This window comes from Rana temporaria, chromosome 6 (genome assembly GCF_905171775.1).
Source record: "Rana temporaria chromosome 6, aRanTem1.1, whole genome shotgun sequence".
NCBI classification, from domain to species: Eukaryota; Metazoa; Chordata; class Amphibia; order Anura; family Ranidae; genus Rana; species Rana temporaria.
The window spans coordinates 117,963,001-117,976,699 of record NC_053494.1 but is presented as its reverse complement, the minus strand read 5'-3'; the positions used below and the strand labels follow the sequence as shown (position 1 = coordinate 117,976,699).

The window sequence follows — 13,699 nt, the reverse complement described above, 5'->3', positions numbered from 1 at the left end:
GAAAGGGTCTGTAAAGGGTCAGACTGTAAAGGGTCGAGAAGGCTGTTGTCAATGAGGTAGGAGCAAAGACGGTTGTCTAGGTGTTCTTAAAGTGGTTGTAAACCCTTACACACCACTTTGAAATAAAATTTCTCCACCGACATCTCAGGCAAGTAATTCAAAATGAGCTAGTATGCTATGCATACTAGCTCATTATGCCTTTGTCTTGCAGGTTTTTTTTTTTGTTTTTTAGGAGAGGGTTTACTTCCTCTTTAAAGTTTAAAATGTAAATGGGAGCAAAGAGATAGCTCTTAAAGCGGAGTTCCACATAAAAGTGGAACTTATGCTCATCGGCCCCCCCCCCCCCCCTCGGTGCCACAATTGGCACCTTTCGGGGGGGAGGGGGGACAGGATACCTGTCTTTGACCGGTATCCTTTCCCACTTCCAGGTGTCCGGGCCGCGACATCAGTGCGGGGCTCCCTCCTCCTCCTCCCTCCCCCAGCCACTGGACCAGTAGGAGAGAAGAGTGGGCTTTGCGCATGAGCAGTAGGGTTGCCAGGGTGAAGCCAAAAGCCTACACTGCTGGGTACCCTTATCCAAAATTACGGCGGCAGCACCCGACAGCTGATGGAAACATCAGGTGCAGGAGCCGACATCGCTGGACTCCAAGACAGGCAAGTTTCCATTTATTAAAAGCCAGCAGCTGCAGTACGTGTAGCTGCTTGTTTAAAAATATATTTTTTAGGGACTTTAAGTTGTTCAGGTTGATGGCGTCCAGTGAGGGATTTTTAAGCATGCAGGGTGATGGTTTAGGTGAGGGGACGGTGCCAGTAGGGCGGGATAGATTAAAGATGTGAGTGGGGGAGCAAAAAATGGAAGAGGGTGATCGTAGTAGTTATGAGGGAACAGGTTCCAGCGGACAGGTGGTAAGGCAGGCTTTTGAGAAAAGTTTGGTGACCTCTTCTGTAGTAACAAGTTCAAAAAAGGAAAGCACTGAATTGGACAGGGTACATTAACCACTTGCGTACTAGGCACGTAAACCCCCTTCCTGTCCAGACCAATTTTCAGCGCTGTCACACTTTGAATGACAATTGCACGGTCATACAACACTGTACCCAATTTTCCCCCCCAAATAGAGCTTTCTTTTGGTGGTATTTAATCTCTGCTGTGTTTAATTTTTTTATTTTTATTTTTTTAAACTTTCGAAAAACACAAAACAGTTTTCTATTTTGTTATAAAATTTTGCAAACAGGTAATTTTTCTCCTTCATTGATGTACTCTGATGAGGCTGCACTGATAAGGCAGCACTGGTGGGCATTGATAGGTGGCACTGATATGCACTTGTGGGCACTGGCAAGTGGCAAAGATGATGTGGCTGTGCCTCTTCAGGGTCGATGTCCCTTTCACAGAAGCTGGTGATCGACAGCGTGGAGGAGAAAAAAAATTACGATTACCGATCTTCTGTTTACATCACGTGATCAGCAGTTATTGGCTAACAGCTCATCACGTGGTAAGAAGCCGGGGTCTCATTGACTCAGAAATCACAGAGTACGCCAAGTGTGACCCGCAGGGGGCGTGCGGGGAGCTTGCAAAGGGGTGGACGTCATATGACGGCATCCCGGCAAAGTAGGTCCGCTGGGAAACCCTCATTCAGCTATAGCGCAGATGCGGAGGAGTTAAGTGGGATAGATATATGTACAGTGGAGATGTCCCTATGCGCTGCATCAATCTTGTTTTGAAGTGATTGGAGTGATTGGCAATCTCCTGGGCAGTGAGCGAGTTACTGGGTTGGAGGTGGTAGACAGACAATGGAGAAAGTTAAAAGGTAGAAAAGAGATGACGAGGACTGGATGTATTAATGAGTGACAATGTAGGCTTGTTTGGCAGCATGGAGGAAGGCATTGTATTCTAGGCTGTCATTTGTTTGCTTTAAAATCAAATAAAGAAGTAATCTAGGAACGCAGATTTATCTAAGGAGAAAGCTTGGTGGGTTTTGGTTTTACCCCACAATAGCTCAAATGCACAGGTATGTCTCTTTCTGGTGTCACCAGTTTGCCAAGGTTGTAACAGTCAGGGCTGATTCTGTGTGTGGTGAGAAGAGCAAATACATCCAGTAAGAATGACAGTGAATTGTAGACAGAAGTGGCCCGGTCAGGGCAGGACAGGGGTGACATTTGCTATAGAGGTGGTCAGTAGCAGAATAGATAAGCAAAGAGCTAAAGTGAAGACAGGGACACTGTGAAAGTGATGAGGGTGTGATCAGAGAAAGGAAAGGGCATGTTGGCGACGTTGCTGAGATTTTTAATCACTTTACATCATGAAAATGAGGAATAAGATCCTCTTTCTGTGGGTTAAGCAGGGATGAACATTCTGTCAGTGAGGCAACTGGAGAGATACAATATATGGAGAACACCATGAATGTTAATGATTACTAGCACTGGATAACTCACTTCTCTTCTGTAGGAGCAAAGCCAGGTATACCACATGCTTGTCTGGAAGACTGAAAGAGAAAAAAAAAAAAACATTTAAAAACTAATAGTTTTCCATTTTGATGAAGATGTTTTTAAACATATACTCGCATCAAGCAAAATCAGTGATGTCCTGCTGTAATCCACCGTTGAACACTAGGTCCCATGCTGCCAACTTCTTACATCATTGGGAGCTGGCTGTCACTTCTGGGTTCTTGCAGCCAGCCCCCTGACAATGAGCTGCAGCACAAGTGTAACGTGAGGTTTCCCGGAGGTTTCGGGCAGCTAGGCTTTGTCATTCTTGCCTAGGCAGGACTACAGGAAGTAAGATGAACTTGGCCAAAAAAAAAGATATAGGGTTGTGTTTAAAGCGGAGTTCCGGCCACAATTTAACTTTTTAAATATAAATACCCCTGTAATACACAAGCTTAATGTATTCTAGTAAAGTTGGCCTGTAATCTAAGGTCCGTTTTGTTAGGTTGTTACAGCATTTAGACACTTTATAAAATAGAAATTGACTGGGGCCATCTTAAGTGTGGGCATCATGAAGCCAGACTGTATGACTTCCTGGATTTCAGCCTTGCAGATCTCAAACATGCTCAGTGCTGCACAAGCAGTGTCAGATCAGGTTTCAGCACCTGTGCTGTCCAAGTCACATGATTCTTTGAGACTGGGGAGTGCACAGACTCCTGGAAAGTTACACCCACTACATTCCCAGGAGTCTGTGCGGTGTAGGTTAGGAAGCATTAAGCACCTAGGTGCAGGAAGTGGGAAGATTAAATATTCTGTCTAGCAACAACACTTTGAAGGCATCTAAAAAAAAAAAAATTTCGTAAAGGACTAATGACATTTTTTTAAAACTACTGATGTAATGTTATATTTATGGGTGGAACTCCACTTTAAGGACAGGGGGGGGAAGGAGCCTTTGGTAACACGCAAATTAAGCATGTTGATAAACGTTTCGACACATAAATTTACGCAGAAAGGTGTGAATCCAGCCTTAATTCTCAGACTTAGAGTGCAGATAACCATAGCTAAAAGACAGTGTTCGACAATTTCCTGGGCGCCAGGTCGCAATTGCAACTAGAATTAGCGACCTGGCGCCTGGGGTAACCGGCGTCTTCGTCCCTCCCGCGATCGCGGAGCGCCGCTCCGGCCGGTAATTGAGACCACAGCTTTACGTCACCACCCCCTTCCACTATCTGACGCCGCATTCTCACTTGCCAGCCAATCACAGCGCCGCTCACCCTCAGCAGCGAGTCAGGCATGGAGAAGGCGTGGACAGAGAGGGGGCCCAATCCCCGGCCACGTGTTCTACCCAATAGACAGGCTTTCCCGTGTGCCTACAACACCCGGCATCCTCTAAGTCTGTAAAGGGTTGAGTGGAGGGGGTGGCGGCATGATATACATACGAGAAGCATTGCATGAAGGGGTACGTACGGACGTGAGCTGTACGTGGCTGCAGGTTGCTAAGGAGCTGGTGCGGAGTGGCTGGTAAATGATCTCGTTCTATGAAGTTCCGTTCAGCGTGTTTCTAGTTTTGGAATATTGTCTGAGGGGTAATTGATGTGGCGGGCTGTGCGGCACGGGGGAGCGGGAATACTGCACCTTTTTATCACTGGGGAGGGGGGGGAATACCGCTCTCCTCTATTCCCAATCACACCACCCTATGTAATAACACTATATATATCTATAGATATAGATATATATAGTATTATTACATAGGGTGGTGTGATTGGGAATAGAGGAGAGCGGTATTATCCCCCCTCCCCAGTGATAAAAAGGTGCATATATATATATATATATATATATATACCCACTGCCACAGCTGAGTGTGCATTTTTTATTTTTGCAATCCTGTTAAAATACAAATTTTTAGGTCTGAAGTTCAGTTATCCCCCCAACATTAACTACTTTGAAGGTTTTACCCCTCTTTCTTGGCTTTAACTGGCAATTGCGTGGTCGTGCAACGTTTTACCAAAATAAAATTTACATCCTTTTTTTCCCACAAATCGAGCTTTCTTTTGGTGGTGTGGGGGGGAGCTGGTTTAAATAGATTCATATAGGCTTTTTTTTTTATTATTATTTTTTCTTAATTAAAATGATTTTATTATTTGTCATCTCCCTGATTGCCCTTTTCACCTCTTTTTTATATATATTTTTTATTCCAACACCCTAGAGAATAAAATGGCGGTCGTTGCAATACTTTTTTAAATAAAAAAATAAGACAACAGTAAGGTTAGCCCAATTTTTTTTATACTGTGAAAGATAATGTTACGCCAAGTAAATTGATACCCAACATGCCACGTTTCAAAATTGTTTTCCGCTCGTGGAATGGCGACAAACTTTTACCCTTTAAAATCTCCATAGGCAACGTTTAAAAAATTCTACAGGTTGCATGTTTTGAGTTACAGAGGAGGTCTAGGGTTAGAATTATTGCGCTCGCTCTAACGATCGCGGCGATACCTCACATGTGTGGTTTGAACATCGTTTACATATGTGGGTGCTGCTCGCGTTTGCTTCTGCGCGAGCTCGGCAGGACAGGGCGCGTTTTCTGGCTCCTAACTTGTTTAGCTGGCTCCTAGATTCCAAGCAAATTTGTCAAACCCTGGCTAAAGAGATTATATATATATATATATATATATATATATATATATAAAAACTCTTCCTACAGCATTTAAGACTGTGTGAACTGAGCAGCCTGTATCCCAACTGGTCTTGACAAATTTATCCTGCAGTACACAAGCAAACATATACCTGCCGCTGTGTTCTGCAAGCATGCTCAGTTAATGTGTTCCCAGAACTGTGACCAAGCTGTCACCAGCAGCTCATTATAAATTACTGGCAATCGGTTGGATGGGCTACTGAGGACATCATCATTATGCAGCCAATGGCAGTCACGCATGTTTGGAAGCCCTTCCTATGGGCCCCAGGCATCATAGCCCATTTAAAAGGGCTTTCACTATATCAAAGGGGTTAAAGCAGAACGTCACCCAAAAGGGGAAGTTCTGCACTTCCCCCAATATCTTTTTTTGGGGGTGTACTTACCTCTGTCAGGTACACGATCCTACACTGCTCCTGTGTGAAGCCAGGCTTGTCATAGTGATTTCAACCTGGGTTCACACAGGAGCAGTGCAGAAAACCGCATGCAATTTGGACAGGAATCACACTGCATTCCTGTTCAAATCGCATGCAATTATTTGCAGTGCAATTTGAGCACATTCAGTTTGTATGGGCTCAAATCGCACTGCAAAGGTATTTGTTTTGGATATCGGAGCATTTTCACAAGTACTAGTTCTCATAAAAATACTCATTATCGGTGCAACCCTGGCATAGATAGCAATGACAAAATTATCAGAAGTTCTAATCTTTCCACACTCTAGATTCCCTATATTTTTGTTTTCCCCCCTCTTCTAATATTCCTTCCCTAATTAAAGTTTAAATGGTCTGAATTATAGATTTACTTGGCGACCTGCCAGGCCTACAGTATGAACCCATTAGGGGTAGGCAGGTCCAGGACATCAAGATCTGAACAACTCTATACTAAATGCCTTTAGAATATAGATATTACTACAAATGTTGATTTATACAGCAATTTTATTTGTATTGTTCTTACCAAACAAAAATAATAAATTTATTGAAAAAAAACGCTTATTGTTATTGTGTCCCTGTTGGAGAAATTGTCAATCCATTCCTGTCCTGAAAGAACATGAAGAGAAATCCCTCCAATGAGGCAGAGATGACAGTTATAACCTGATAAGAGTCTCCAATACTTCCCTGCTCTGCAAGGGGGCTTTATGTTACAAAGGAGATTCTAGGTCTTTTCTGTCATAAATGCTTCTCCCTGCCTGTCAAGATTTATTAGAAACTTGAAATGCAAATATGAGTAAAAACGTATTCCTGGTTACAGAAGTAATTCCCCCTAGGATAATGCATAGGAACCCCCAGGGTAAGGTCTCATTCATGTGGATGGCATTGTTTACCTAAACAAGGATGGATGGAGCACATGTGGTAAAACATGACTCTTCATGGGCGTACACTGTAGTACACCCCATGTCAATGAGACCCAACGCATTACAAGCCTCTCTGCCCCAGGCGGAACGCACAGCAAGCCCACCCCTCTGCCCCAGGCGGAACGCACAGCAAGCCCACCCCTCTGCCCCAGGCGGAACGCACAGCAAGCCCGCCCCCTCTCCCCCAGGGGAATACACAACAAGCCCCCCCCTCTCCCCCAGGGAGAACATACAGCAAGCCCCCCCCTCTCCCCCAGGGAGAACGTACAGCAAGCCCCCCCCTCTCCCCCAGGGAGAACGTACAGCAAGCCCCCCCCCTCTCCCCCAGGGAGAACGTACAGCAAGCCCCCCCCCCTCTCCCCCAGGGAGAACGTACAGCAAGCCCCCCCCCCTCTCCCCCAGGGAGAACGTACAGCAAGCCCCCCCCTCTCCCCCAGGGAGAACGTACAGCAAGCCCCCCCCTCTCCCCCAGGGAGAACGTACAGCAAGCCCCCCCCTCTCCCCCAGGGAGAACGTACAGCAAGCCCCCCCCCTCTCCCCCAGGGAGAACGTACAGCAAGCCCCCCCCCTCTCCCCCAGGGAGAACGTACAGCAAGCCCCCCCCCTCTCCCCCAGGGAGAACGTACAGCAAGCCCCCCCCCTCTCCCCCAGGGAGAACGTACAGCAAGCCCCCCCCTCTCCCCCAGGGAGAACGTACAGCAAGCCCCCCCCCTCTCCCCCAGGGAGAACGTACAGCAAGCCCCCCCCCTCTCCCCCAGGGAGAACGTACAGCAAGCCCCCCCCTCTCCCCCAGGGAACGTACAGCAAGCCCACCCCCTCTCCCCCAGGGGAACGTACAGCAAGCCCGCCCCCTCTCCCCCAGGGGATAGTACAGCAAGCCCGCCCCCTCTCCCCCAGGGGAACATACAGCAAGCCCGCCCCCTCTCCCCCAGGGGAACGTACAGCAAGCCCGCCCCCTCTCCCCCAGGGAGAACTTACAGCAAGCCCGCCCCCTCTCCCCCAGGGGAACGTACAGCAAGCCCGCCCCCTCTCCCCCAGGGGATAGTACAGCAAGCCCGCCCCCTCTCCCCCAGGGGAACATACAGCAAGCCCGCCCCCTCTCCCCCAGGGGAACGTACAGCAAGCCCGCCCCCTCTCCCCCAGGGAGAACTTACAGCAAGCCCGCCCCCTCTCCCCCAGGGAGAACTTACAGCAAGCCCGCCCCCTCTCCCCCAGGGGAAACATACAGCAAGCCCGCCCCCTCTCCCCCAGGGGAAACATACAGCAAGCCCGCCCCCTCTCCCCAGGGAGAACGTACAGCAAGCCCGTCCCCTCTCCCCCAGGGGGAACGCACAGCAAGCCCGTCCCCTCTCCCCCAGGGGGAACGCACAGCAAGCCCGTCCCCTCTCCCCAGGGAGAACGTACAGCAAGCCCGTCCCCTCTCCCCAGGGAGAACGTACAGCAAGCCCGTCCCCTCTCCCCCAGGGGGAACGCACAGCAAGCCCGTCCCCTCTCCCCCAGGGGGAACGTACAGCAAGCCCGCCCCCTCTCCCCCAGGCATAGCAAGTTTCCATGAAATTGCTAATTTCTTCTCCCCCCTGTAAAAGGCTGTAAACCTGCATAAATAATGTGATTTGTACATACACAACTCATTTATCTACTTTTAACAATAATAAAACATATATACATGTTTTCACCCAAGACAACTTTCACACATTGTTCTAATTGCATCCAATAGTAACAATGTGTGGCCCCGGGGAGAAGCAGGTCTCAGTAGTATTAGGTGTACAGGCCTGTGGCAGGCATTGTAGTGTGGATAGATGAGCAGGCTCACTCTTCTGCACTAACAGCTGCCACATCAGCAGCCACTGTCAGCATCTCTCCCCCTCTTACCGGGTACAGGTACAGCACCGCTCCCACCAGGATCAGGAGGAAGGTGATGGCAAATATAGCGAAGTCCAACATCCTGCAGCCCTGTACACCCGGCTCAGCAACGCCAGGCCCCCTACACTAAGACAGCCAGCTCGGCCATCAGCTCCACCTCCTGCCAGCCAAGAGCAATCGACTCCCGGAAACACCAGTTTGTTCAGCATCAGTACTAGCAGCAGCGGAGTGACACGTGGGTTGTGTGTGGACGGGGCGGAGGGCGCTGGCTGCTGGCATTATACTGTATCAGACAGACATACGGTATAAGGTTTAGTTCAGGACTAGGTGTGCGCATTTGTATGCATGTAGTTCTACTGTTGATATACATTTCAGGATTTGTCATGTTTACAATTATCACCCAAATGGGGTAAGCGGACATCTTGTTACACCCACCCGAGTTTTGCATCCCACTGTTATTTTTAACAGTTAACAGAGCTTATAAGGTGAAATACCTCAGCCAGGTTAGCCCCCCCCCCCCCCATATAAAAACTGTTGACTTTTTTTATACAGTTTGTTAGATCAGGTTAGATCAATCGTTGTTTGCGTTAGATCTCAGACAGAAGAAGCAATATTAACAGTTATTTGCTGGGGGGGCTAACCTGCCATCAGCCCCCCTTATCAAATTTTCTGTCCAAAAATCATTCAGGCTAATAGATATTCGTTAGATCCGGTAAGATCAAGTGGTTTTAACGTTAGATCTCACATAGATAGAGACTTATTAAGTGATTGGGGGGGGGGGGGCTGGCCCCCCTTAATCAATTTTTTTTGGCCACAAATCATTCAGGCTAATAGATATTTGTTAGATCCAGTAAGATCAACTGGTTTTACCGTTAGATATAATATTCATTCAATATACATAATTTCAGAGATTTTCCACATAAAAATAGAGATTTTAGGTGGTACATATGGACGGGTGTGCGTTTCTGAGAATCCCTGGAGGTCCGCATTAAAGCCTTTGTAAAGCGTGGCTGGCAATTGTATAATGTACTAGTATGCATCACATACTAGCACATTATGGAATACTTACCTTAGAACAAAGTTCTCCAGGGGCACGCTGTCACAGCTGAGGACTGACATCTTCCCTCATTCTTGTAGGTTTGCGCACTCCGACTGTGTGATTGGTCGGAGCCGCAATGAGGTCACTCCTGCGCATACGCACCAGAGCCCTCGGTTCCGGCATGAAGCTCTGACGTCTTGGCAAGGCATGCCCGGAACTTCAGAGCACATTCACCAGTGACATCACCAGCTGCATGTAGTGTGAATATCTCCTAAATGGTGCACGTTTAGGAGATCTTTATTTTACCTACAGGTAAGCCGCCTTATAGGGTTACTTGTAGGTAAAAATCACAAAGCGGGCTTTACTACCGCTTTACTGGCAATGTCAAAGGAACATTTTAGGCCCCCAGGAGCTTTTTGCCACAGTGTGCAGACTTATCCTATTATATATTCCTCTACATATTGTTGTTAAAAAAATAAATCGCAATAAGCGTATATTGATTGGTTTGCGCAAAAGTTATAGAGTCTACAAAATAGGGGAAAGATTTATAGCATTTTTTTTTTCACTAGTAAAGGTGGGGATCGGCGATTTTTATCGTGACTGCGATATTGCGGCAGACATATCGGACACTTTTGACACTATTTTGGGACCAGTCACATTTATACAGCGACCCGTGCTATAAAATTGCATTGATTACTGTATAAATGTGACTGGCAGGGAAGGGGTTAACACTAGGGGGGCGACCAAGAGGTTAAATATGTTCACTTGGGAGTGATTCTAACTGTAGGGGGAGGGGACTCAGAAGGGGAGGGGACTGATCGGTATTCCTCTGTTCAAGGAACACACCATCGGTCTCCTCTCACCTGACAGGACATGGATCTGTGTATTTACATACACAGATCTATGTCCTGCTCTGTTACTGGGCAACCCCTTGTACATAGGGACACAGATCGGTCACCTCCCCCAGTCAGTCCCCTCCCCCCACAGTTAGAATCACTCCCAGGGAACACATGTAACCCCTTCTTCACCCCCTAGTGTTAACCCCTTCCCTGCCAGTCACATTTATACAGTAATCAATGCGTATTTATTGCACTGTTCGCTGTATAAATGTGAATAGTCCCAAAATAGTCTCAAAAGTGTCCGATCTGTCCACCGCAATATCGCAGTCCTGACAAAAATCGCAGATCGCCGCCATTACTAGGAACATTTTTTTACCAAAAATATGTAGAAGAATACATATGGGAATTTTTTTTTTTTTTAAAAATGGGATATGTATTATAGCAAAAATTAAAAAATATATATTTTTTTCAAAATTGACCGTTTTTTTGTTTATAGCGCAAAAAATAAAAACCACAGAGATTATCAAATACCACCAAAAGAAAGCGCTATTTGTGGGGAAAAAAAGAATGTAAATTGTGTTTGGGAGCCACGTCGCACGATCGCGCAATTGTCATTCAAAGCGTGACAGTGCTGAAAGCTGAAAAATTGGCCTGGGCAGGAAGGGGGTTTAAGTGCCCAGTTAGCAAGTGGTTAAAGCCATTGGCTTCCACTGCTGTCTGCCACAGCCAGTGAGGAGGGAGCAGGGGCATGGTCGAGCTGCACGCTGTCTCAGGCGGCTTGGTAGCGAGCAGGCACGAGTGAGCAAGTAGCTTGCTATGGAAGCACTCAGCAGATGGGAGGGGCCAGGAGCGCCAGCAGGGGACCAGAGAAGAAGATTGGAGCTGCTCTGTGCAAAACCGCTGAGGTTTATTAAAAAAAAAAAGATGCAAACCTTTACAAAAAACAAACTATATGTGAGTGCGTTTACCTTAATAAAAGGGTTGGTTTTAAACCATTACACTAACTGAACTGGTGGTTCTGTCTACATTTGAGCCCACTGCAGTGAAAAAGTGGACCCCTATCCCCTCAAAGGTTCAGGAATGTTTGGCCATTCTTCCAGAAGTACATTTCTTAGGTCAGGCACTGATGTTGGATGAGAAGGCCTGGCAAAATTTCATGCTCCCAACTTTGTGGGAAAAGTTTGGGGACGGCCCCTTCCTGTTCCGACATTCCAATGACTGCACACCAGTTCACGAAGCAAGGTCCATAAAGACAGATGAGCGAGTTTGGGGTGGAGGAACTTGATTGGCCTGGTCCATAACATTAGATGGCTGAAGCCATGTCACTTCCACCCAATGGTCTTAAAGGGGAAACTATTAGGTAGATTCACAAAGAGTTAGGCCGGCTTATCTACAGATAAGCCGACCTAACTTTGAATCTAAGCCGACCTATGTTTAAGTGTATTCTCTAACAGAGATACACTTAAACATATCTAAGATAGGACGGCTTGCGCCGTCCTATTTTAGATTGCAATGTTTTGGCTTACCGCTAGGTGGCGCTTACACTGCGGCCGGCCTAGATTATGTAAATGAGAATTTACGACGATTCCCGAACGAACGCGAGCCCGCCGCAGTCGATTAATGTAGTTTTCGTACACGATAGGCCGCCTAAAGTTATTCCACCTATGAGGTGGAATAACAATGTTAAGTATGGCCGCCGTTCCCGCCGCGAGGTTCGAATTTTTTACGTCATTTGCGCAAGTCGTCCGCAAATCGGGATTTATGTCGTTTACGTACGCGTCGAAATCAATAGGCCCGTACAGCCTACTTAGCCGCAATGCGCACTGGGAAACGTAGTCGCAGTGTAAAAAAACTTCAAAAAACGTGAGGTCAAACCTCATTTCCATATTACACGCCCCCCTCCCAGTCATTTGAATTAGGCGCGCTTACGCCCGCTCGTTTTAGGCTACGCCGCCGAAAATTTGAAGGTAAGTGGTTTGAGAATCACTAATGGCCTAAATAATTTACGGCAGTGTAGCCTAAAAAGATTTTAGGCCAACCTACGTGAATCTACCTATATGTATTTCTTTTTTATTGCATTTTAGCATAAATATGAAATCTGAGGACTTTTTGACCCCAAAATTCACATTTAAGAGGACCTGTCATGCTTTTTTATATTACAAGGGATGCTTACATTCCTTGTTATGGGAATAAATAAAAGTGACAAAAAAAAATGAAATAAAAAGTTAAAGGAAAAAAAACGTAACCCATCCTGCCGAGCTCATGTGCAGAAGCGAATGCATGCGCAAGTACGCAAGGCACGCCCACATATGAAAACGGTGTTCAAACCACACATGTGAGGTGTCGTCGCGATCGGTAGAGCGAGAGCAATAATTCTAGCATTAGTCCGCTCTAACGCAAGACATGCAACCTGTACAAGTTTTTAAACGTCAACTATGGAGATTAAGGGTCAAAATTTGTCGCTAGTGGACATGTTGGGTATCAATTTACTTGCCATATTATGTTTCACAATAAAAAAGTTGGGCTAACTTTACTGTTGTCTTATTTTTTTAAGTGTAAAAAAGGTGTATTTTTCCCAAAAAATAGCGCTTGCAAGACCGCTGCGCAAATTGAGTGTTACAAAAAGTATTGCAAGAACGGCCATTTTATTGTCTACGATGACGGTTATTGCAAAAATGTTATTACTACTATTATTACAACCCTAGCGGCATGTATTTTTAATGGAGACTGTTACTACAAAGTCTGTGGCAGAGACTTTACTTTTGTTTGTTCATGCATCTTCCCAGTGAGCAAGATCCAGCGACAGCAAGTGGACCTGTCTCCGGGATCTCAAGGATTTCATTTATCTACTGAAAGGTACCGTATTTTCCGGTGTATAAGGCGACCGGGCGTATAAGACGACCCCCTCATTTTACAGTTTTTTTAAGATTTTTTGCCTTTACTCACGAGGCTTCTGACGCTTTATATTTCTTCCCTCTTGCTGGAGTTGGAGCCAATCATGGCGAGCAATGTATTCTATTAATGAATACAAAGCCTGCTTGGATTGGCAGAGGCTGTAACATCATCAGCCCACGCCTCTCTGACTCTCAAAGCCAGTCCGAGCAGGCTACTGTATGTAGCCTGCTCGGATTGTCAGAGGTTGTTACTCCAATTCGAGCAGGCCCTGTATTCATTTGAATACATCGTTCACTGGGATTGGCTAAGTGGTATATACTGTATGTAGCCGAAGCTACATACAGTATTGCTGCACATTCAGCAGGCATCTGAGCAGCTGACCCGGCGTATAAGACGATCCCTGCTTTTTGCCCATTTTTTTTAAGTGTAAAAGGTAGTCTTATACGCCAAAAAATACAGTACCTGAACTTTCCCTCTCCCTCTATCCCTCTTTTGCCAACGCTGTGGTTAAATAAAAAACCCTGGGAAAAGACTCAGTGACTGGCAACCGTGTTTTTGCAATTTTATTAACCCTAGATTCTGAGCCAACACGGAGAACAGTG

At 46.4% G+C, this 13,699-nt stretch overlaps 1 protein-coding gene across 1 annotated transcript in view; it reads right to left on the bottom strand.

The window, feature by feature from the left end:
* Window positions 1–8,514, bottom strand: part of LOC120943753 (cytochrome P450 20A1) — a 51,295-nt gene extending 42,781 nt beyond the window's left edge. Inside the window, exons 1-2 of the mRNA XM_040357252.1 lie at window positions 8,334–8,514; window positions 2,431–2,480 (exon numbers count right to left, since the gene is read on the bottom strand). Coding sequence (XP_040213186.1) covers window positions 2,431–2,480; window positions 8,334–8,405 — 122 coding nt within the window. The 5' untranslated portion in view covers window positions 8,406–8,514. The remainder of the gene's footprint in view (window positions 1–2,430; window positions 2,481–8,333) is intronic.
* Between the last annotated feature and the right edge of the window lie 5,185 nt (window positions 8,515–13,699).